At 46.8% G+C, this 24275-nt stretch overlaps 1 protein-coding gene across 8 annotated transcripts; it reads left to right on the top strand.

Moving 5' to 3' along the window:
- Positions 1-2876: 2876 nt before the first annotated feature.
- Positions 2877-23212, top strand: Clta (clathrin light chain A). 8 transcript variants are annotated; one of them, XM_013119668.3, is made up of 7 exons: positions 2877-3227; positions 8481-8518; positions 10029-10146; positions 15033-15144; positions 20582-20635; positions 21789-21824; positions 22771-23212. In XM_013119668.3, the coding sequence occupies exons 1-7, from the start codon at positions 3017-3019 to the stop codon at positions 22940-22942; spliced, it is 741 nt and encodes a 246-aa protein (XP_012975122.1). In that variant the 5' UTR covers positions 2877-3016; the 3' UTR covers positions 22943-23212. The 8 variants fall into 8 exon arrangements, with proteins under 8 accessions (XP_012975122.1, XP_040595172.1, XP_040595167.1 ...); XM_005078766.4 differs by having other exon boundaries at positions 2879-3233; XM_040739238.1 differs by lacking the exon at positions 20582-20635.
- Positions 23213-24275: the final 1063 nt, after the last annotated feature.

The following is a 24275-nucleotide window of genomic DNA, read 5'->3' as shown; positions in this document are numbered from 1 at the left end:
TCACTACTGAATGAAAAATGGATTGAGACAGAAGTTAAGAGGGAAACCTAGAAACTTTTTATAAATGAATGGAAATGAAAGCATATCACACCCAGACAAAGGTGGTTCTAAGGGGCAAGTTCATAGCACACGTGCCTACACAGAAACAAAACAAAAAGCCCGAAGAGACCTCTATATTTACAACTCAGCGGCACACCTGAAAGATCTAAATAAAATGAAGAAATAATACCCAAAGGAGTAGATGGCAAAAAATAGGCCAATTCTGGGCTGCAATCAATAAAATATAGAGAAAAGAATTTACAAAGAATCAATGAAATGGATTTCTTTGAGAAAATAAGTATGATTTATAAACCTTTAGCCAAATTAACTAAAAGATGGTGAGAAAAAGATTCAAATTAATAAAATTAGAGACAAAAGGGGAATATCAAAACAGACACTGAGAAAATTTAGAGGATCATAAGGACATACTTAAAAAATATGTATGCCATCACACTGGGAAACCTAAAATAAATAATTTCCTTGATATATACCACCTAGTAAAGTTAAATCAAGATCAGGTAAGCTACTTAAACTGGCACATAATCCCAGTAAAATAAAAACAGTAATTAAAAGTCACTCCCTCCCAAAAAAAGCCCAGGTCGAGATGGATTCACTGCAGAATTCTATCAGAACTTCAAGGAAGAAATAACATCAACACTCCTCAAACTATGTCAGAAAAAAGAAACAGAAGGAGCATTGCCTTTTTTTAATAAGGCCATAATTATCCTGATACCTAAACCACACAAAGATCTAACAAAAAAAAAGATTATTACAGACCAATCAAACCAATTTCCCCAATGAACATAGATGAAAAAATTCTCAATAAAATACTTGCAAACAAAATCCAAGAACATACCAAAGAGATTATCAACCACAACCAAGTAGGTTTCAACCCAGTGACACAGGAATATTTCAGCATTTGTACATCAATAAATGTAATCCAGCATATAAACAGACTAAAGACAAAAACCATATGATCATCTCATAGATGTAGAAAAGACCTTTGAGAAAAATCCAACATCCCTTCATGATAAAAGACCTAGGAGACTAGGGATACAAGGGCCATACCTCAACATAATAAAGGTGATTTACAGCAAGCCCATAGCCAACATCAACTTCAATACAAAGAGACTCAAAGCATTTCCCCTAAAATCAGAAACAAGACAAAGTATCTACTCTCTCCACACCTATTCAACATAGTACTTGACTCTTAGAACAATAAGACAACTGAAAGAGATAAGAGGATACAAATAAGAGTTATAGTATCCTTATTTTCAGATAATATGATTGTATATATAAGTGACCCTAAAAATTCCACTGGAAAACTTTTACAGTAGATGAACATTTTCAGCAAAGCAACAGAATACAAAATTAGCACGCAAAACCCAATCGCTTTCTCATTTACAAAAGTCAAATGGACTGAAAAAGAAATCAGGGAAATAAAACCTTTCACAATAACTTAAAAAATATATCTTGGGGCAACTCTAACCAAACAAGTGAAGGACTTGTATGATAAAAACTTTAAGACATTGAAGAAAGACTCTGAAGAAGATATCAGATGGTAGAAAGATCTCCCATGCTCATGGATTGGTGGGATTAACGTGGTGAAAATGGCCATCCTACCAAAAGCAATCTACAGATTCAATGCAATCACCATCAAAATCCCAACACTACTAATCTTGAAAGGACAATTTTCAGCTTCGTATGGAAAAAACAAAACACCTGGAATAAAACTGCTGGAGACATTACCATCTGCAGTCTCAAGTTTTCTCCAGAGCTATAGTAATAAAAGCAGCATGGTATTGGCTAAAAAAGACAAGTTGATCAGTGGAATTGAAGACCCAGACATGAGTTCACAAATCCATGAACACCTGATTTTTTATAAAGAAGCCAGAAATACACACTGGAAAAAAGATGGCAACTTCAACTGGTCAAACTGGATGTTTGCATATAGAAGAATTCAAATAGACCCATATCTATCAATCACCCTGCACAAAACTTAACTCTAAATGGATCTAAGACCTCAACATAAACCAGAAACTCTGAACCTGACAGAAGAGAAAGTGGTGAGTAGCTTTGAACTCATTGGCACAGGAAAAGACTTTTTGAACAGAACATCATTAGCACAGGCACTAAGATCAGTAGTTAGTAAATGGGACCTCATGAAACTGAAAAGCTTCTGTACAGCGAAGGACGCCATCACTTGAACAGAGAGGCAGCTTAGGGAATGGGAAAAGATCTTTGCCAGCTATACATTTAACAGAAGGCTAATAATATCCAAACTATATAAAGAGCTCAAACAACACAAAACAAAATCCAGGGGCATCAAGAAAACAAAAAACCCAATTAAAAATGGGGCCTTTGATCTACACAACACATTTTAAGTAACCATAATTTAAAAAATAAAACGCACATGGGGTGGTTGTTTATTCCTTTTTAGGGCGGTGACAGTAAAAGAGAAACATACTTCTCTTGGCCTAAGTATCCATAAAAACTTCAATAATCCAGGAGGGAGGCACTATGGGATTCTTTTCCCTGCATTCCAAGCGAGGACACCGAGGTTCAGGGAGACGAAGTGGTCGCGTCCGGGTCTCGTGTGGTCGGAAAGAGCTCACACCAGGGTGTCCCACACCCCCTCGGAGGCTGCCCCCCCTCCCCGCCACTCCCACTCTGAAAGTCCCAGCTTTTGATCGGGTGGCACTTCCGCTCGCTCCTCCCTCCGCTCCTAGTCACGAGTTGTCTTCAGGGCTCCGCCCCTTCGCCAGCTGATTGGGCAACTCCGGTCCGCTGATTGGCTGTTCCTTTTGCGGCTCGCCAACCCAACCGGATGTAGAAACAGGGCTTCCGCTTCCACCTTCTCCCTCCTCTCGCTCGTCCTCCGGTGGCAGCCGCTAGCTGTGTCTGCTGCCTGGCGCGGTGTCGGCGGGTCGGTCGGTTGGCGTCGGCTTCGGTGTGACTGCGGTTGAGTTGGGCCGTCATGGCTGAGCTGGATCCATTCGGCGCTCCCGCCGGTGCGCCCGGTGGCCCCGCGCTGGGGAACGGGGTGGCGGGCGCCGGCGAGGAAGACCCGGCCGCGGCCTTCTTGGCGCAGCAGGAGAGTGAGATTGCGGGCATCGAGAACGACGAGGCCTTCGCCATCCTGGACGGCGGCGCCCCCGGGCCGCAGCCGCACGGCGAGCCGCCGGGAGGTCCGGGTGAGAGGGTGGCGGCGTTCGGGCGGGACGACTTGCGGGAACACTCGGGCCGGGGCGGGTCGGTGCGATTCCGCGGGACTCGGCTTTCCGGCTGAGGCTGGAGGTTACAGAGGAACGCAAAGAGGAAGCGAGACCCCGCCTGGGTCATGCACAGACCTCCGCTGCTGCAAGGCAGCCGGCGACAGAGTGCCTGAGTGCAGCTGGGCCGGGGCGGAGGGAGCATAGAAGCAGTGACTGTTAGGATCCTGTCCCGTTCAGTCCAACTTTTCACTAAGCACTCGGTGCGCTGGAAGCAGGTCTCAGAAGCCACCGCATTGGCGCAGTCAGACCAGACTTACAGACATGTCTGAGTCTACCCAGAAAGAACTGCTTATTGGAGAAAAGTAAGACTAATATAGTTTTTGAGACACGCATGCAAACAAAGATGGCATTGCAGTTCAGAAGTTAAGATATATAAAACGTTGAGTTGGGAGAAAGAGAGGAAAATAAGGAGCTCAGAAAGACAGGCTGGCCGTGGAAAAAGAAACTGGCCTCGGAGGATAGGTGTTACATTGTAGAGTGTATGGAGGTTAGGATTCGGCACTTTTCTTTGGAACAACTCTGGACGGAAGTGTAGATTCAGCAAAAGCCTGGGTGAGTCCGGACCTGTCAGAGAGGGAAAAGATGAATTAAAGTGCAGTGTGAGCCTTTCCACAGCAAAACCCGAGCAAAAGACTGGGGGCAGAGGTAGAATGACAGTTTGGCTTTTGAATGCCATAACTGTGTGATGCGGTGTGGGAACAAAGATTGAGAGGAAAAGGCCCATTCAGTGGCATAAGGAAGTAGGAAATGCGCTAGGGGGAAAAATGACAGTGGGTTTTCATTTACAAAAAAAAAAAAAAAAGGCTTGGCCTTGGAAGCATGCAGTGAGGCATTTGGGAGGCTGGCGCCAAAGGTTCACCACCAGCCTGAGTGACAGAATGAACCCTCAATCAAAAAATACAACTTAAAATGAAAATGGCGCTCTCTGGGCAAGTAGGAATACCCACACTCTATGAAGCCAGGTAACGGATGTGAGCAAACACCACTTAGACAGTGAGTGCTGTAGACTTAGGCTTTGGTACACCGGGTGGCACTCTGTGCAGTTGAGGCACAGAAATATTAAATTACCATCCTATGCAAGCAGAATAATTTTGTGACAGAGGTGCCCCTAATTTGGAGTCTTTTGTTTTGTTTTTTAAAACACTATGCTATCTCCTAGACAAGCCAGCCCCTGCAGGACCGTACATAGGAACACGTACTGTGCCCAGGTGTGCTATTTACAGCTGGCTGGTTGGACAGAACTGGGCTGTGACCTAGAGCTGAAGTTGATTTTAAGTGGCAGGGGCTGTTTTCTTTGTTTGGTCTTTTGCATTTGCTTGAGAACATTTAAAATTTGCTTTTTGTCCCAATAACTTCCTTCGGTCATCTAATAGAAAACTGAATTGTAGAGAGAGGTGTGACTTAGTTAAGATACAAGGCTCGGCCCCAAGTTTACCCTCTCCTAGACTGCACTGTATTCTGTTGCAGGTGATTTAGCAGGGTGTGCTTGGGTGGATAAAAGCTTGGTGGGTGTTTTGGGAGAAGTAGGACCTCTAGTTAGAAGATTACAGTGATTCTACAGACAGTGTTGTATTCAGTGTCATCACAGTTGGGTAACCTAACAGTGTCTGGCCGATAGTAGGTGTTTAACAAGTAAGTGTGTACAGAACACACAGCTTTGGGTGGTTGGCAGTTTGGGAAAATTGGGGGGGGGTGACTAGAGCTGCACAGCTGGGCCTTTTGTGCTGCAAAGGGAAGGAAAGGGGGGAGATTGCTGAGTTAGTTCCTGGGAAAGACATTTTTATGAACTAAGCATTTAATGACTTAATGCCAGATCTGAAAGTGTGTTGAGATGGTGATAGCGCAACCTCAGCACTTGCTTTGGGTTAGAGACGTTTCCTACTCAGTCATGGTTGGGGTTGAGGCTATCCTCTGCTGCTCCAGTGTGAACTTGGGTAGTGTGTGGATTACCATCACTGCCCAGCCTGCTTTCTTCCACATCTAAAGTCGTGATATCTACTGCATGGTGTTTTAGGGTTGCATTAACTTGTAAATGTGAGTAGTGAGTGAACTCTGAAGTCAGCTACCATTTTCCTGGGAGTGGGAAGAAGAGGAGTTGCGAGGCTTGTAGGCTTTGGGTAGGCTGGGTAAAGTGAGAGAGTAGGCGGGAGCTCTGTAAGACCTAACCTTGCTCCCTCTGTGGGGAAAATTCTCACCGGGGATGAGCACAGGTTAAACAGAAGGCTGGGCCAAGACGTAAGCTTAGAAACAGGAGATAGCTGGGTGAAGGGGCAGATGGCTAGGAAGGAGGGCGCCCAGGTCCAAGTACTGGAAAGTCTGGAGGGCGGGGTGGTGGCGAGGGAGGGGGTGGCGTGTCAGGAGAGGAATGCAGAAGGGATGAGGAAGTGCAGAGAGTGACCACGAGGCACTGCGACTGACAAGTTCTTTCTTGGAGGAGATGAGAGAGAAATAAATGGACCATTTCCTGGAGGGAGATTAATTTTATTGGTAGAAGTGGAAAAGAGAATTATTTAATGATATTTAAATATAGTGTACATTTGCTACATGCCAAATAATCCTTACACCTCTGGATCCATGGAGTAACTGCCAGCTAATCAGAAGTGTGGACATATTTTAGATGAGAACTGATTACTGGGCAAGTTAAGCAGTGTCTAAGAGGCTCACTAGGGTTCAGCCCTAGGTCTGCTTGCTTCATGCTGATATGTGTAAGCTAAAGGTATTTGCTCTGTGGAAGCTTCACTCTGGACCATGGTTCTTTTCTTTTTGGGGGAGGGGTTGTTTGAGACAGGGTCTCTCCCTGTAGCCTGGGCTGACCTGGAACTTGCTATGAAAACCAGGCTGGCTGAAATCAATCTCCCAAGTCCTGCAATTAAAGACAATGTGCTGTTGTACCTAGGTTGGCCCTTGTTTCTTTCTGGACTTCTTAAGGTGCCTGAGAAAGTTCTTCTGGATCATTGGAGTTAGCATAGCTATCCAGGATCAAGGGCCCTAGATACAATTTTTGTTGTTTCTGTAGCAATAGATTGTCCTTTGACTTGGGCCATTGGATGCATGGAAGAATGTTAGAACAGAACTGGAGAGATGGCTCAGGGTTAAGATGACTGGCTGCTCTTCCAAAGGCTTTGGATTCAGTTCCCAGCATCCACATGGTGGCTGTAACTCCAGATCCTGGGATCTGATTCTCTCTTCTGGGCTTCGTAGGCATTGCACACCTGGCCACAGACTTACATACAGGCAAAACACCCATAGGCATAGAATAAGTCTTTAAAAAAGAATCTCCAAAGAATAATAAAATATCTAATAAAGAGCTCAAAGCTCCAGAGGGTCTGGATGAGCCCTCAGACCTGAAGGAGAGGATGCAGGCATCTCATGGGGCATGGAGTGCGCCTTCCTCTGCTTTACACATGGATACTAGCCCTGGGCTGAGTGTATTAACTGGATCCTGTGTTAGCTGTGGTATATAACCGTACTGTGGGGCTGGCCAGGCTAGCCATCAGAGCCGCTAGGGTTTAAAACTATCTCATTCTTCTGCTTTACACAAACCAGGAGAGTTAGAGAGGAAATTTAAAAGTACTAGGAGAGGGCAGGAGGGATGGCTGAGTGGTAGAAGGCCTCTGCTGTAACCTGGTGGCTTAAATAAATATAGTGTTTTTAAGTACTAGAAGAAACAATACTATTGTGGGATAGCCTGCAGTGTGAACGCTCATGCAGAATCCCAAAGGAAGACTTGGAAACGTTTAGATACAAATTAAGCTGTAGTTCTAAGTACCAAATGTCATGAGCTAAACTGAAAAACAAAGTGGGGGTGGGGCTTAACTGAGGCGGTAGAGTGCTTGTCTAGTGGTAGAGTGCTTGTCTAGTGTGCGGGAAGCCCTGGGTTCAGTTCCCACTGCTGTGTAAACTGTGGTGGGCCTGTCTGCCTCTCGGGAGGCAGAGTATTGTAAACTTAAGGTTATTCTTAGGAACATAATGTTTGAGACTAGCCTGAGCTACAGTGAAAGCCTGTGTTGATTGGTTTTTTTAAACTTAAAAAAAACCACACAGAAACAAAATGGGAGCTTGGGAGATGGCTCAGCCGGTAAAGTATTTCCTGCACAAGCTGAGAACCAGTGTAGATCCCAAGTGCTCTTGTGAAATCTGCCTGCTGTGGTGCGTACCTGCAATCCCAGAGCTGGGCGGAGAGGGAGATCAGCCAGCAGACCTTGTCTGCAAAAATCAAGGCGGAGAGCAATCAGGGAAGGTGTCCAACTAGGACCTCTGACCCCCCCCCCCATGCACGCACACTTACACAGGTACACATAGGAGCCTGGGGAGGGAGGTGGACAAAAAGAGTCAGATACCTTACCACTCCACAGGGAATAAGGACCTTCCCAATAATGCATACCCTGTGTCCTAGTAATTCTGCAATAAGGAATTTATCAGAGGTAGTTGACTATGCCAGCCAAACACTTTCATTCGATGCTTAGTAAAGTTTGTTAAATGGTTGAGATGTATACCACCTCCCTTTTCGTGCCCTATGGCTCTAGCTCACTTGGGGTTTGCCTAGACTGGCCTCATAACCCTTGATCCTCCTGTCTCAGCCTCTGAGTGCTGGCACTACAGGCATGTATCACCATGCAAAGTTCAACAGGGGTGTGTGTGTGTGTGTGTGTGTGTGTGTGTGTGTGTGTGTGTGTGTGTGTGTGAAGCTTGAAGGAATCTCTCCTATTATTTGGGTCACAGAGAATGGACTTAGGATGTGAGGCAATTTAAAAAATTTTTTTATCTGTATAAGTGTTTTGCCTGAGTATGTTTCTGGACCACTAGGGTGCCTGGTACCCATGGAGGCCAGAAGGAGGGTGTTGGAGCCCTTGGAACTGGAGTTAGAGATGGTTGTGAGCTGCCATGTGAATGCTGAGAATCAGACCTGGTTCCTCCAGCTGAACAACCAGTGCTCTTTACCACAGAGCCTACCCTTCCCCCATCAAACTGTTGCCTATGGATCCCGGGGCTTCGTTGAGGCACGTCTGCCCGGCAAGCTGTCTGCCACTGAGTGTGCTGCATACCTGGTGTCACCCTAAAGGCTATTTATCAGTTTATAGTCACTAAAGCCACAGCTCTGTATTCTGCTATGTAGTCCTTAAGTCTTTTGCCCTGATTCACCTTCTGAAACCTTATGTCTTGCAGATGCTGTTGATGGAGTGGTGAATGGTGAATACTACCAGGTACAGAGTACTCTAACTATATTAAATGATTGTAAACTGGAGTCTTAACTGTGATTTAAATTGATTGACCTAAAAAGAGACCCAGGGCTGGAACATTATCTACCAAAGTGGAAAGTGGCATTGATAGGAAGAGCTTAAAAAGAAAGAAACAATCTCACTATGTTTCCCTGGCTAGCCTGTAACTTGCTGTGTAGACCAGACTGGCCTTGACCAGGCTGCCTTTGAATTAAAAGTCTGAGCCACTAGCCGGGCGTTGGTGGCACACGCCTTTAATCCCAGCACTTGGGAGGCAGAGGCAGATGGATCTCTGTGAGTTCGAGGCCAGCCTGGTCTACCAAGTGAGTTCCAGGACAGCCTCCAAAACAATACAGAGAAACCCTGTCTCGAAAAGCAAAACAAAACAAAAAAAAGTCTGAGCCACTACATGGGGCTTTCATTTGTTTTCTAGGACAAAGACATGTTGTGTAGCCTAGGTTGGCCTTGAACTCATGGCATTCCTCCTGTCTCAGCTTCCCAAGTGTTTGGATTCTAGACATAAGTCACTATGTCCAACTGAGAGCACTGTTTTAAAGTTTATCAAGTTTTGCTGTCCGTTTTTTTCTTCTTCAGGAACTGATCTTGATGATGAAGGCCAGTTTAAATACCGTGCCACGTACCATGTCATAAAAGTCACTAGTACTTTATTGCTTTTATTTTTGTTTGAGGCAAAAACAATATGTAGCCCTGACTGTTCTGGAATTCACTAGGGTAGACCAAGCTAGGTTACCCCCAAAACTTTGCCCGCTTCTGCCTCCTAAGTGCTGGGATTTGCCACCAAGCCTGGCAGTCAGTAGAACTTTAATTTTCTTTTGTCTTAGAGTCTGAGAAGGTTAAGCTGGTGACAGTCCTCATTTGGCCGACAGTGTAATTCTCATCAGTTAGCAGCTGGGAGCTTCTGTCCTCAGCTCTCAGTCTTGGCCACCATAGAGAGTGTTCTTGTGCCCCTGACTCACAGTTGCCGCCTTTTTTATTCCCTCCCTGACGTGACTATAGTCGTTACACATTTTCTTTTGGATTCTTTCTTAGAATTTGCAGTTTTAGTTAGATAGTATTAACTGGCTTTCTTGCATTATGAAATAGCATTTGAAGTCTTCAGCTCTAGGCTTGGCTTTGCTCTGTAGTTAGCTCTGTTGCTTTGGAGATAACCCATAATCTCTCTGTCAAGTGAGGAAACAAACTGATAACAGTTTCCTAATATCTACCTTCCCCACACAACTTCACCTTTCCCATCCCCCACTCGTGTCCCACTAGTAACAGATCCAACCACTCTGCCTCCCTCACGAGAGTGCAAGGGTTCCTGGCAGTAGTGCTGAAGGCTCGGTGGCTTGTGAGGCTCTGGTGCTGCTCTCAGCAATCCTTTAACATTTTGTGACTGCTCGCTGTGCTGTGTGGCTTGAGGTTCTAATTCTTATGAAGAGCATTTCAGGGAGGCTGAGATGGGTACTGATAGTGTGTTATTATTTGTGTTAAGGAGAGTAATGGTCCAACAGACAGTTATGCAGCTATTTCAGAAGTGGATCGATTGCAGTCAGAGCCCGAAAGTATCCGTAAGTGGAGAGAAGAGCAGACGGAGCGCTTGGAAGCCCTCGGTAAGGACTCTGTTTCCTTGGTGTCTGTTTTCAGTGGAGGCGTTGACCCGGACTCTCCTTTATCCCTGGTAGGCTTAGATTAGTCATAATGTCTGGTCTTGGGTCACAAGGCCACTGGCATGGATATGCTTCATCATGGCTGTTACTGAGGAGCACAGTAGTGAGGAGACAGCCCCCCAGGAAGATCTCCCGATTTCATCTCACTGACTGTGGACACTTACTTGGTCAGATGTTTCATTGTGTTAGCATCTGAAGGGAAGTAGTGTTACTGACCTCAAGCTGAGTGCCAGTTACAGGCTTTATGGAGACTTGAGGTACCATCCTGTGAGTGACATTCACAGTTCATTCATCATTTGAAAGATGAATCAATGTTAGGAAATGTGTCAGTAACTTCCGGTTGCTGTGATGACATCGTATAAAATCAGTGTAAGGGAGGAAGGTTTAATGTGGCTCACAGTTTCAGAAATGGGCCACTAGCTCTATTACTTTTAGGTCTGGCAGGATAGAAACATCATGGCAGAATGGACAGAGAAAATCTGTTCACCTCATGGCAGCTAGGAAGCAGCCCTGGGAGCCAAGGACAGCACAGATCTTTAAAGGAGCTGCTGGTGGTCACCACTGCAGGCCACTGTTACAGCCCAGTGGTCCATTCAGTCACTCCCAACAAATACGCTGGGAGCCCTTTTTGGTTTTTCGAGACAGGGTTTCTCTGTAGCTTTGGAGCCTGTCCTGGAACTCACTCTGAAGACCAGGCTGGCCTCGAACTCAGAGATCCAACTGCCTCTGCCTCCCGAGTGCCGGGATTAAAGGCGTGCGCTACCAACGCCTGGCAAGCCCCCCCCCTTTTAAAGTTTCATAATTGAATTTGTGTATGAATGTTTGGCTACATGTATGTTTGTACCACCTGTGTGTTTGGTGCTTAACGTGTAGACCAGGGTAGCCTAGAACTCAGAGATCTTGCCTACCCCTGCCTATTGAGTGTTGAGATTAAAGGCTGTACCATCATGTCCAGCTCTTAGAAGATTTTCATTGTAGTTATGTTGTATATTTGTGCATGCAAGCATGCGTGCATGCTCACTTATTTTTTAGATTTGTTGTATTTTATGTGCATAAGTGCTTTGCTTACATGTATGTATATGTACCATGTGTGTGCCTGGTGCCTTCAGAAGACAGAAGAGAGTGTGGGGTCCCTTGGAACTGCCATGGGTGGGTGTGAGCCAGCACGTGGGTGGTTTGAATCTCACATGGGTCTGCTGTAGAAACAAGTGCTCTTAACTACTGAGACATTTCTCTAGTCCTGTATGTATGCTTTATAAAGATATTTGCACATACTTTTGTTTTAGCTGATCATACAGACTAATTTCATATTCTGCAACTCTTAGAAATACCTCATTCTTCATGTATCCGCATCAGTAGTAGGTTTCTCCCAGAACACTGACCTAGTGAAAACATGACTCCTTATTTTCCAGGTGACCCAATAACCTAAGCAGTTAATTCCAGATCTTTTATCCCTAGCACAGTTTTCAAAGCTTTCAGAACAAAGAGTGACCCTGCATAGCAGTACTTGGTATAGATACCTGGTATCTATACTGTTAACCAATTTGGTCCTTGTTTTAATAAAGTTTCTGTGGCAATATACAATATAGTAGCCATTCAATAAAGTGGTGTGTGTATGTGGTAATATACCATATAGTAGCCACTGACCACATGTGGGTATTCAGGTACTCATGACTGGAATTCAGACATTCAGTCTTAATACTTTGTTCATTTTTAGTAAGCTTATACTCCAGTAGCAACGTGTGTCTAGAAGCTACTGTATTGGGAATGCAGCCTCAGGGAGATGAATCAGGCTGGGGGGGGGGGTCTGTGCCTTTATTGAAGAAGTGTTTGTCTTCAGAAGTCTCTCTTTAAAAAAATAGCCAAGTTTGTCTGTTGAACTATTTGAAAAGTTTTGTAACTCAAGAGGTCTTCTATTTCCACCACAGAGTGTCACAGTAGCCCTGCTTGGCCTGACATTTGTTGTATAAACCAGACTGGCTTTAAACCCTCCTGAATGCCGAGACTACAGGTGTGCATCCTGCTCCCGCAGTGGCTTCTGGAGGGAAGTCAAGGGTTTGGCTTTGTGTTTTAGTCAGATTGTCACAGACAGAGGTTTCTGCAGTTTCACCCTTTTCTCTACAAGAACGCAGAAGGCACAGATGTTAAAATAGAGCTGGTGGCCAAGTTCTCAGAAAATCTTGCTGTAAGGAACAGTAAGGGTGGCTGGGGAAGAAGGTGCCTTGCTCTCGAAGGAGACTCTTCCTTTCTGCCAGCCTCACGATTTTACATCTCTGTCCTACCAGGTTAAACCCTAAGGATTCTGAGTTACTTCCTGTGGTAGTCCTAATCTGTAAGGCCGGAAGACTCATGTCCTGTTATAGATGGTCACAGTTTTACTTCAGTTAGACCAATCCTTCTTAGAAAAATGTCCGTCTCTTCTCACCCCAACATCTAATAATGTAGACTGGCCGTGTGATACGCACCTCTAACCTAGCAGACAGACAAGTGTGAGGCCAGTCCGGGATGTATAGCAAGTTATTGTCCATTTGGGGCTACGTAATGAGACTCTGAAAAGAGAAAGGTTTTTTTTCCCCTAAAGACTGAGTCTGTCTGTTATGTATCTCTTGTATCTCTGGTTGTCCTGGAACTTGCTTTGTAGATCAGGCTGGGTCTCAAACTTCAAAGGTATGACTAGGACAGTATATAAAGTCACTGGCAGTAAGTCCAAGATCTAACTCTAAAGCATAAACTGACTTAGTGGAGCCCATTCTCTATGGAGAGATACCTTGCCCAGCCTAGACACAGGGGTATGGGACGGGAGGGGGGTTGGGGGGGTGGAAAAGTGCTTTGGTCCTGCTTCAACAAGATGATGGGATAGACTTAGTAGACTTCTTAGGGGAGGCCTTACCCTCTCAGAGGAGTGGGGGGGGCAGTTCAGGGATCGGGAGGAGAGAAGAGAGGGGGAACTGGGATTGGAATGTAAAAAAGGGCTTTTTGGAAAGTAATTCCACTTTGCATCTAGGTTTGGTAGTAGTTTCTAGTGATGAAACTCACATGGCTTCATCAGCTTCCAGAATCTGATAGCAGTATAGTTTATCCTCTGTTCTATGTGAGCCATGGACAGGACCATCAGAAGTTTTCCTGGCTATATATTAGTGGAAACTCCAACTAAATGAGTCCCATGAGTGCTAGGCTATCTTCTAATGAGTTAAACAACAAAATGAAGAACTTATAAAAATGTGAAGCTTGGTGGTGACTCCTAATTGTCACCAGGCTGTTACAACTAGACATAGCCTTGTGCTGATTATTAGTGCATTTCTTGCAAAGGTCATAAAAATGCCCAAGAATGTTTTCTGTTTCCTCAGACGATTACTCGGGGCCACCTTGCTTTCTCCCTCTCCAAGATACTAATCACAGCTTGGGCTCTTGCTCTGTACTTTTAGAACTGTCTGGATTACTGGTGGCCACATCATGTGATTATTTTCCTGCTTGCATAATAAGGAAGTCAAGTGTGAGCTTGAGAGCAGACGAGGTCTTTGATCTGTCCTTAACTGTGCTAAGTTCACTCAGCTTCTTGAGGTGGTTCGTTTCTTTTCCCCCACTGCTGAAAATGGCTGTCGATTGCTTTTGGGAGTACTGTACAGATTGCGACGCATGCATGTAGAACACTTGCTGGAGGGGATGCCCTTGAGAACTTGTGACCATAGAGTGAGCTCAAGTGCCGAGTGCTCCACACCTTGTGACAGGTGACCGTCAGCTAAACACTTCAGGAAAACCATACTTAATTTTAAGAAACTTCACATTGGAACTGGAAAGATGGTTAAGAGCACTTGTTGCTCTGCAGAGGACCCAGGTCCTAGCACCCACATGGCAGCTCACAACTGCCTGTAACTCCATTTCCACAGGTTCTCATGCCTTCTGACCCCTGGGTGCCTGCATTCTCAAATGCACACCCATATGCACACATGAACAAAAACTAAAAAACGTAGAGAAATTTCATGTTGGAGGATCCAGACTAGAAAACCGGCATGTGTGAATTTCCTCACTCTAGTGTCGTGAAGCTTTGGGGTAGTTGTCAAGCAGTGATCCTGTGTCCTTGGCCTGAGGTTCCCTCCATTCCTGCTTTCTTTCACACCTGGCTGTGTCACAGGCCAACTGCAGTCTGAGCTGGAGTAGATATTTTATGGTTCTGTGTCCTACCATTCTTGGATTCCCAAGTCACTTCTGCCTCTGCTTCTGCCTCTTAGTGTCCTGCCTCATACAAATGTTTCCACTGTGTTTACAGTTAGGAGAGTAAATAGCGTTTTATAAACATGATCACTGCGGGTAGACTGTACAGTTCGTAGGAAGAGTAGACGAAGCTGCTCAGTTGGGACAGTGCTTATCTAGCACGCACAGCTTCCGAGGCCAGTCCCCCACAGCACTAAATGGGGCGCAGCTGTACATGTCTCTAGTCCAGCATTCGGGAGGCAGAGGCAGAAGCACTGCAAGCTCGAGGTTGTCTAGGTCCAGGGTCACCCTGAGCTGTGTGAAACACTGACTCAAGGAAGAGTTGTGTGTGCCATGCTTGTAGAGGCCAGAAGAGGGCGTCAGATCCTGGAAGTAGAGTTGTGGTTGGCCATGTGTGGTGTGGGAGCGTGGTCCTCTGGAAGAGCAGAGCAGCCATCCCTCCAGCTGCCTCCGTCGTTTCCCCAGCGTATATGTACACGCACATCCCATGCCCAGGTACATTCAGTAAGACCCATGCACATCCCATGCCCAGGTACATTCAGTAAGACCAAATGTTGCGTGTTGAAATGGACTTAAATTGTGCTTTCCCTCAGTTGTATTCTTTTCTCCTTTAAAAGATGCCAATTCTCGGAAGCAGGAAGCAGAGTGGAAAGAAAAGGCAGTAAAGGAGCTGGAGGAATGGTATGCAAGGCAGGATGAGCAGCTACAGAAAACAAAAGCAAACAACAGGTAAGGCCGCTGTGGTTCTCTGCTGAACCAGGCTAGACTCTTGGCTGCGCCTGCCTTCCTATGAAAGGCCTTGGCTGATTTGGAAGAAACTGCTAGAAACAGGCTGCACGTCTCCTGGGTCTTATGAGCATAATTCAGCCTGGATTGAGTTTGGCTCTTAAACTGGGTTTGGTTTCATCGACTGTAATGGTGTGGTCCAGGAAAGTTAGCACTGGAGAGCCTTCAGATGAAAGGTCAGTTGCAGAGTCTCATTACTTGAAGACAATTACAGACTAACTCATGCCACATTCACTAAATGTAGCCCTGCCCTCCTAACAAGGCTTTGTGAGGGTCCTTAGCATGGGCATACTCTGTAATTAGGTAGCTCAGGATGTTCCAACATGGACTGCAGAATTAAGGGTTCACTGGCTACTGCCTATGCTTAAGGAGTCTTGAATAGGTTTCCTAAAAATGGCGTTTTCAGAATATATTTTTCACTTACTGAAAATTAACAATGTAGGGAGAAAACACTCATTTTCCTGTCATTACCAAGCATTAGCTGAGATATGCACTCATTTTCTGAAGAGCCCTTCCTTGGAATAGCTCAGGGAGACACTTGTGGTATAGCCCCCTGCAGGCAAAGCATTTTAGTTTACTTTCTGCTGGATTCAGAGTCACCTTTTACTAAGTAGGAGGCATGTCACTCATTTCATTGTTAAAAAAAAAAGGAAACCCAAGGCCGACTAGGGTGGGGCCTTAGGTTGGTTTCTGTAGGCTGGGTCTGGTGCTGCTTTTTGGACAGATCTTCGATATAAATCTGTCAGAAAATGTAGCAAACCCCCTCAGCCAGCTGATGCCATTGTGAGGTATCTGACAGGATAGATGGGCGGGCTCTTTCGTATGGCGGTCCTGTAAAGCTTCCTTTGGTCCTCCTTGGCACTGATGCCAGGCCCAGACTTCTTTACCTGGTCATTTCTCTGAGGGATACACTCTAGAATGGTGTCAGCAGGTAGAGCACTTGCTGACCATTTGAGTTTTGTGTCATTTAGGGTGGAGACTACTGTCTGGTCAGGGCTAGTTGCCAGGGGACCGCTGCCATCCGGCTGCCCCGAGCCTCTGCTGTGCTGGTATGAAGTGCAGACAGTGCCAGGTGTCTCACACTTTGCCTCCTGAGATGATCGCCCTCCAGGTTCGAGTCTAGGTGTATAGTCAAGGATGCTGCGATGTGGTGACAAATGCATTAACTCTTCCTGTACCAGGTTCTCAAGGCTTCACCACCCGGCAAATAGATTTCAGACTTAAGAGTGACTGTATTGGGAACAGGCTTCCTGTTGCAGAAGGTTTTGCTTACTCCCTGTCTAAAGGAGGGCCCATGGATGTTGTAGGGCTTGACCTTAGAGGCTGAGGTGCTGACCATGCAGCCAGACTGTAGTATTTTACCTTTCTTGCAATTGTAGACTATTGAGTGCATGACCCCTCACGCTCCAGAGAGAAGATTTCTCACGAGTGTTAACATAACGCTGCTATCACGCAGCTTCAGTGCCTGTAAAACCTGCTCACAGGCTCCAGTCTGTGCATAAAGCTGGAGGTACGCTAGCCAGCCGTGCCCACGCTTCTAGAATAGAAGATATGTTTTCACTCTTGATTCCAGACTCTTTATGTAGTTCATGCTGTTCTGTAGCTCACTATGTGAGCTCCATCTGGTAGCTGACCTCCAACTCACAGAGATCCTCCTGCCTCTGCCTCAAGAGCATAGGGATTAAAGTTAAAAGCGTGTGCCTCAGCTGCTGCCACCACCATGGGCTTCCAGTGATTTCTTCAGAGGGTCAGAGGATGGTGGTTAGGAGGCACTCAAATGGTTAGAAGGGCTAGGAATGAGGAAAGCTCTGTGGTAGAGCACTTGCTGACCATATGCAAGGCCCTGTGTTGAGCGCACAGCCCCAGAGCGAAGGAGGAGAGGAGGAGGTCAGTGCCATACTACCACAGTCCACGCTTGTGAAGGCTGAGGTGGAAGTGAGTTTGAGGCTAGCCTTGTATGCACAGAACTTGTCTCCAAAAAACTCCTCACCAAGACATTGGGAGCGAGTCCAGCCTCTGTCCTGCAGAGGGGGTGTGAAAGAGTCAGCAGACAGGAGGGGTCTTTGTTCCCATGTTGGTGGTACTGTGTTGTCAGTGCCACACTGCATCTCCCTTTCCCCAGTCTTTCAGTAGTAGCCTGTGAGAAAGAATGCCCTGTCCAGAAGAGTGGTAGTCTCCTGTAGGTCATCCATGGAGGTCAGCCCTACAACAACTCTCTTCCCAAGCAAGACCAGAAACATCCCCAGTTAGACGTCTTTTCAGTTGGGACTTTCAGTTCTACCACGGCCTGAAAACATTTGAGGAATTTAATTATTTTTAACCGTGGTAGACTTCTTTTTCCCATGTCCACTGTGGAGCTATTTATAGAACGAAGTTCTGAATTGTTATTTTAGGCCTGTCTAGCTCACTCTGTGGTCAGGCCTCCCTCTCTCCCTTTCCTGGGCTTCCCTCAGCTCTCTGACAGACACTCATTTCAGCTTCGCCTTAAGCTGGGAGAAGAGCAAACAGGTGGGCTGCCTGTGTTTGCTGGCTGTAGTTTTCTGTTTGTGCTTTAGAGATCCTGCTTGTCATCTTTAGTTTTGGGGCTGGTTGCAAAAGAGGCACAGCCTGCTGGAAAAGCTGTTGTCAAGTGATGCCTTCCTTGATGGGAGGCATTAAGCCCTTATTCTCCAGTTGAAGGAGGCAGGGCTAAGATGGATTAGGCTAAGCCCTTCTGTCAGCTAAGGTTAGCATGTGCACGACCTGCTCTTCTGTCAGCTAAGGTTAGCGTGTGCTCGGCCTGCTCCTCTGTCAGCTAAGGTTAGCGTGTGCTCGGCCTGCTCCTCTGTCAGCTAAGGTTAGCGTGTGCTCGGCCTGCTCCTCTGTCAGCTAAGGTTAGCGTGTGCACGGCCTGCTCCTCTGTCAGCTAAGGTTAACGTGTGCTCGGCCTGCTCCTCTGTCAGCTAAGGTTAGCGTGTGCTCGGCCTGCTCCTCTGTCAGCTAAGGTTAGCGTGTGCTCGGCCTGCTCCTCTGTCAGCTAAGGTTAGCGTGTGCTCGGCCTGCTCCTCTGTCAGCTAAGGTTAGCGTGTGCACGGCCTGCTCCTCTGTCAGCTAAGGTTAGCGTGTGCACGGCCTGCTCCTCTGTCAGCTAAGGTTAGCGTGTGCTCGGCCTGCTCCTCTGTCAGCTAAGGTTAGAGTGTGCACGGCCTGCTCCTCTGTCAGCTAAGGTTAGAGTGTGCTCGGCCTGCTCCTCTGTCAGCTAAGGTTAGCGTGTGCTCGGCCTGCTCCTCTGTCAGCTAAGGTTAGCGTGTGCTCGGCCTGCTCCTCTGTCAGCTAAGGTTAGCGTGTGCTCGGCCTGCTCCTCTGTCAGCTAAGGTTAGAGTGTGCACGGCCTGCTCCTCTGTCAGCTAAGGTTAGCGTGTGCTCGGCCTGCTCCTCTGTCAGCTAAGGTTAGCGTGTGCTCGGCCTGCTCCTCTGTCAGCTAAGGTTAGCGTGTGCACGGCCTGCTCCTCTGTCAGCTAAGGTTAGCGTGTGCACGGCCTGCTCCTCTGTCAGCTAAGGTTAGCGTGTGCTCGGCCTGCTCCTCTGTCAGCTAAGGTTAGAGTGTGCACGGCCTGCTCCTCTGTCAGCTAAGGTTAGAGTGTGCTCGGCCTGCTCCTCTGTCAGCTAAGGTTAGCGTGTGCTCGGCCTGCTCCTCTGTCAGCTAAGGTTAGCGTGTGCTCGGCCTGCTCCTCTGTCAGCTAAGGTTAGCGTGTGCTCGGCCTGCTCCTCTGTCAGCTAAGGTTAGCGTGTGCACGGCCTGCTCTTCTGTCAGCTAAGGTTAGCGTGTGCTCGGCCTGCTCTTCTGTCAGCTAAGGTTAGAGTGTGCTCGGCCTGCTCCTCTGTCAGCTAAGGTTAGCGTGTGCTCGGCCTGCTCCTCTGTCAGCTAAGGTTAGCGTGTGCTCGGCCTGCTCCTCTGTCAGCTAAGGTTAGCGTGTGCTCGGCCTGCTCCTCTGTCAGCTAAGGTTAGAGTGTGCACGGCCTGCTCCTCTGTGCCTCCCGCTTACTCACAGCTGCTTCCCCACTGAGTCACAGACAGGCTGCTCCCTTTGCTTTCTTTAAATTTGCACAGATACCTTCTGTGTGGAGAAGGAGGAGAGTCAAGGGTGTGTGTGCATCGTAAAAAATAAACAGAAACCACACTGCAGTCTGTGAGGCCCTGAGCTGAGCCATAGCACTGCATGCATAAGTGGATGCCTAGAGAACCCTAATCCCAGCATTCCTAGGACTGGGGATGTCGAGGCAGGAGGATCAGAACTTCAAGGTCATTTTCATTTACTTACCAAGTTTAAGGCCAACCTGAGTTACATGAGACTCTGTATCACAATGAAATAAACTGAAATGTAAGCTACTAGAATTTGCCTTCAGATAAATGTGTGCTTAAATTAATGAGTGAGAATGATGGTCCTTGAAAACTGACCCAGCCAGTTACTGTGCCTCTCTCTTGGAAGCCAAAGCAGGGGGATTGCAAGTGAGTTCTTGGCTAGTCAGGGCTACGATGTGAGACCCTGTCTCAAAAAACCAGAAATTTCCAGTTTTCCTCTTAAAACAACCTGTCAAAGGATGGACGTGAGATTTAGTTATTTGTGATGTACCTTCTTGACACCTTGCAACCCTGGTTAGTCCAAATCCTGTTTTCAATCCACTCCCACCTGAGCATCTTTAAGACTTGGTGAGTTCGGGATCTTAAGCTATACTTTGTCAAAGCCAGCCAAGACTGACGTGGGTGTTTAGAAATTGAGCCAGAGGCCATGCTAGCTTCCGTTTCCCTAGACCACTTACTTCCCCTCCAGCCACTTTTATCTCTAAGGCTGACCGTTTGCAACAACCACAGGCAAGCGTGGAGAAGCAGTGATTGGGACCAAGACTTGGGATTAACTCTTTGGGATTGTGCCCATCTCTTGCGTGGCAATATTCATACCCAGTGATGTTTACTGAGGCTGGCGGAAAGGTGGCTTGCCATCTTGAGCTTGTAAATGACTTTAATTCTAGCAAGTAAGATACATGCACTAAAGCCACACTGCTACTGCTATAGCTCTGCAGGACCTCATCTCTGGGCCCTGTCATCGCACCCTTGGAGTAGGTGAGCACTGGCGGCATAGGTGGGAACGGGCAGGTGTGTGGAAGGGCCTGTGACCCGTAGTAACACGGTTGTTGCTGGCCTTGTGGAGAGCCCATGAAGACCAGCCTCCGAGATGCCGCACTGGAGTGTCACCCACTGCAACCCTGGGGTTAGAATGGAGCCTGGGGAGCCCCTCCCGGGGCGCTCACACCTCTATTGTGGATTTTAGATGTTCTGCTTCTCAATGTTTTCTCTTTTTTCCTGCCTGCTTGCCTGCCTTTTGGACTTGTTGCTGTCTAGGGTGGCAGACGAAGCTTTCTACAAACAACCCTTCGCTGACGTGATTGGTTATGTGTATGTTGCAAAACTAATTCCTTCTCTTGTTTTGGTTCTTTTCGTTTAGAGTTAATGCTCCTTTTTGTCACAAGTTGCTTTGCTTTTTAAAATATTTCACATTGGCTCTGTGGGGCTGCTTGAGAGTTGATAAGCTAGATATGACCATTGCTAACCTTGCAGAATCATCACTCCCTGCACTCCCTGGTGACCATGTGCATACTTGAGATCCTGGAGAGAAGCAAACTTTCAAAACATGGTCCTTCATACTCTGTCTGGGAAGGGCCTGGGGCTTGGATGGGTTGACCTCTTGTTGTTGCCACTGGTACTGCTTCCAGACCCTGTGGCCTGCTGTCTGCCCAAGATGGGAAGGAGAGTCTCCCACGAGGAGCAGGTGATGACCTAAGTAAGACGTTAGTTCCGTGGGCAGCAGCACTCTATATTACCAGTCGGGGCTGGGGAGTTTGGGGCAGGGAGGGGTGCTCTTGATCCTTAAAGGATGTGAGGTGAATGTTGCTCACTCAGGCAAAGTGGGTGTCTGTCACTTTTTCTCTGGTCTTTGATATCAGAAATTGCCGAGTTAGTGGCTGGCTTCTAGTACCCTATCTCCTGCCTAGCACAGATGCCCCCGCTGTGAGGTCAAGAGAATCAGAAGTGTCCAGTAAGAACGCTTTCATCCCACCCCCACACTAAACTATCTTTCGTGTAAAAGCTTTTTTGTTTTCAATAAGGATCCTTGCTAATGAAAACTGTATTACTGAGGACTTGGAAATTGTCCTCACTGATTTCCCTTTTACAATGGAATTGGGAAAAACAGCAACCACTTGTGGAAGGTGGGTGGCAGGTGGGGTCTCAGGGACCATGACCCCCAAGATGGCCACCTTATTAGAAGACAGAAATGGATGAGTTTGCAGTGAGACTGAAATGCTGGACTTACAGGTGGTGTTTGTTTTGACTTTTACCCATTCTCTGGAGTAGAAATGGAGACTGGAAAGGTTGAGTCTGGGTTTGCTGGACAGTGGAATGGCCCAGCAAAGCCAGCTGCACGTCCCCAAGCACAGGTAGAGCTGCAAGGGCATGTCTAGCTTACTGACCATCTGCATTGAGCTCATTCTCATTTTCTATATCTGACCTAAAGTTTCTCCTTGTTTCTTTTCTTCTCTTCACCTTTAAGCACAAACATAAACCATCCTTGCTACAGCCTAGAACAGTTAAGTAAACCTTTCTCACTGCCCCTAACTGTGTGTGCCATGAAGTCGCAGTGTTGTAGTGGCTCTGGGCTTCAGCAGTGTCTGCCACGGCCATCCCTGTGATAGTGCCACCCTCTGTCCCCACAGACCGGTCATCTCCATTGCTTTTGCTTTGCCCGTGATGCTTGTTGGAGTAGATGAAATACATTGTGTCCACCACTGTCCTTTTGGGCTTTTGCTCCTGCCAGCTAGTTCCCCACTGGGGGTGGGCTGATCTTGACCTGAACGAATGTTGGAGTGGCACCCTGCCAAAAAGCAGCTCATGTTGGCTCTCCTGCCAGGGCATATTCCCTGAGTGGCACCAGGCACCTGGCTGGAGAGAAAATGGCAGACTTTTGGCTGAACTGGTGAATGTCTTAACAACCCCTTCCAGAATGGCTTTAGTCTCTAGTGCCTGCTAGCATGGGAGCTTGGTCTTGAATGCCTTTTGCTCTGCCCTGTTTCTCTCCAGCCTTAGGAGTAAGTTTCAGGCTCTTATGCAATGACCCAAGGGCTTTTTAGAATCTCAATTCCCTTGAATCTCAGTATAGCCCAGCACAAGCTACTGTGCAAGGCCTCGATCAGCCTGCTGCTTTGCTCTCATGCAGAAAAGCAGCGCATAGCTGGCCAAGGACTTGCTTTTTCATGCTCTGATGAGCAGAGACAGCCATAGGGACAGACTGAGCCCTGAATCAAACACCTGTATTCCACCATTTCATACAGCAGCCTGGGTACTTGTACCGAGGAGCGCTGGCCACGTTGTCTGCCCCTGCTTCTGACCTGAGCCAGGGGCTGATACTCTCTGTCATAACACCCCCATTAAAAGAAACAGTCACTTTGTAGCAAGTTGTAGCAAGGCAGCCACCAGATTGCTCAAAGGGTTTTTGTTTTTTACATTAAACCAACATACTTTGTTATTGCTTCCAGGGCAGCAGAAGAAGCCTTTGTAAATGACATCGATGAGTCATCCCCAGGCACTGAATGGGAGCGGGTGGCCCGCCTGTGTGACTTTAACCCTAAGTCCAGCAAACAGGCCAAAGATGTCTCTCGCATGCGCTCAGTCCTCATCTCCCTGAAGCAGGCCCCCCTGGTGCATTGAAGAGCCACCCTGTGGAAACACTACGTCTGCAATATCTTAATCCTACTTAGTGAAGCTGTTCACGTAATTGGATTAATTATGTTGAGTTCTTTTGGACCAAACCTTTTGTCTTTAGAGTTGATCATTGTTTGTGATTGCATGTTTCCTTCAACTGTGTTCTCCCTGGCATTCAGAGAAGAGAGGGGAGGAGGAGGGGAGGGATGCTCCCAACAGTAGCCTCAACCCGTGCTTTTGTGCATTATTCTGAGAATAAATTTCTGTTTCAAACAATAGGCATGAAGCATCTTTATTGGTCTCAAAATGGTGCTGCGGCTTGGGGGCAGTTTTACAGGGGCAAGAGTGATTCTCAGTTACTTCTGGGCTGAGAAGGCACAGCCGCTGCGCACCCACCTCTCCTTAACTAAGGGAACTCCAAACTTGGGGTGATTGGAGAGTTAACCTTGGGTCTTGGGTGTACTAGGTAAGCATGCTACCACAGCCCCATCAACAGCCATTTTTTACTTTTGGGGATCTCCATAATGCCTTACTCCTCTCCCCTGAATTCCCATGATTTAGATATAGTCCACATGTGTTTTGACGGCAGTGTGACAGTTTTAAAACCTGATATTGTCCAGATGAAAAATTATAGGACAGAAGTGATGGCGTGTGAGTTCCAAGGCTAGATCATAAAGGACAACAGTTCATGGTGATGTGTTCACATTCTCTACTTGGTAACCCTGAGCCACTAGATGGAAAACTCTACTGCTGTGCAGCCACCATGCAGCCGGGAAAACCAAGTTCTGGAGACCACCTAGGAGATCCATAAGGACGAGCAGTACTCAGCCTTTCCCAACTGCTGGTCCATAGACACTGGACGGGGGTCCTGTTGCTTGGAATCCTTTACATCTTTCTTTGGTTACACAGCATTTACAACTCGTATTTAACCACATGTAGCTTCATAAGAGGAGGAAACAGACTAGGCTGGCCATAATGCACAGGACTTTCATTCTAAGACTTGGGAAGCAGAGGCAGGAGGATCTCTTGAGTTCAGGGTCAATCTAGTCTATATAGTGAGTTACAGGTCTGCCAAGGCCACACAATGGGACCCTGCCTAAAACAAATAATAAATTGGTCCCGGGGTGACTCAGTGGGTGTTCAACATTCAGTTTTAAGTACCCTTTGTGGGGCTCCTTTTCCTCTGTGTTGAACACTAAGTGCTAGCTTAATAATGCTTTATTAATAGCTTCCCTCCCCTTGGTTAAGGCAGTGGTACTTGATACCATAAGTTATATAACACTAAAAGGAAAGCAAGACAACAAATATAAATCTCTTCTGGGAAAAGTAATGCTTTTAG

Source organism: Mesocricetus auratus, unplaced genomic scaffold (assembly GCF_017639785.1).
Source record: "Mesocricetus auratus isolate SY011 unplaced genomic scaffold, BCM_Maur_2.0 Super-Scaffold_6730, whole genome shotgun sequence".
Lineage (NCBI taxonomy): Eukaryota > Metazoa > Chordata > Mammalia > Rodentia > Cricetidae > Mesocricetus > Mesocricetus auratus.
This window is presented reverse-complemented; position numbering and strand designations above follow the sequence as displayed.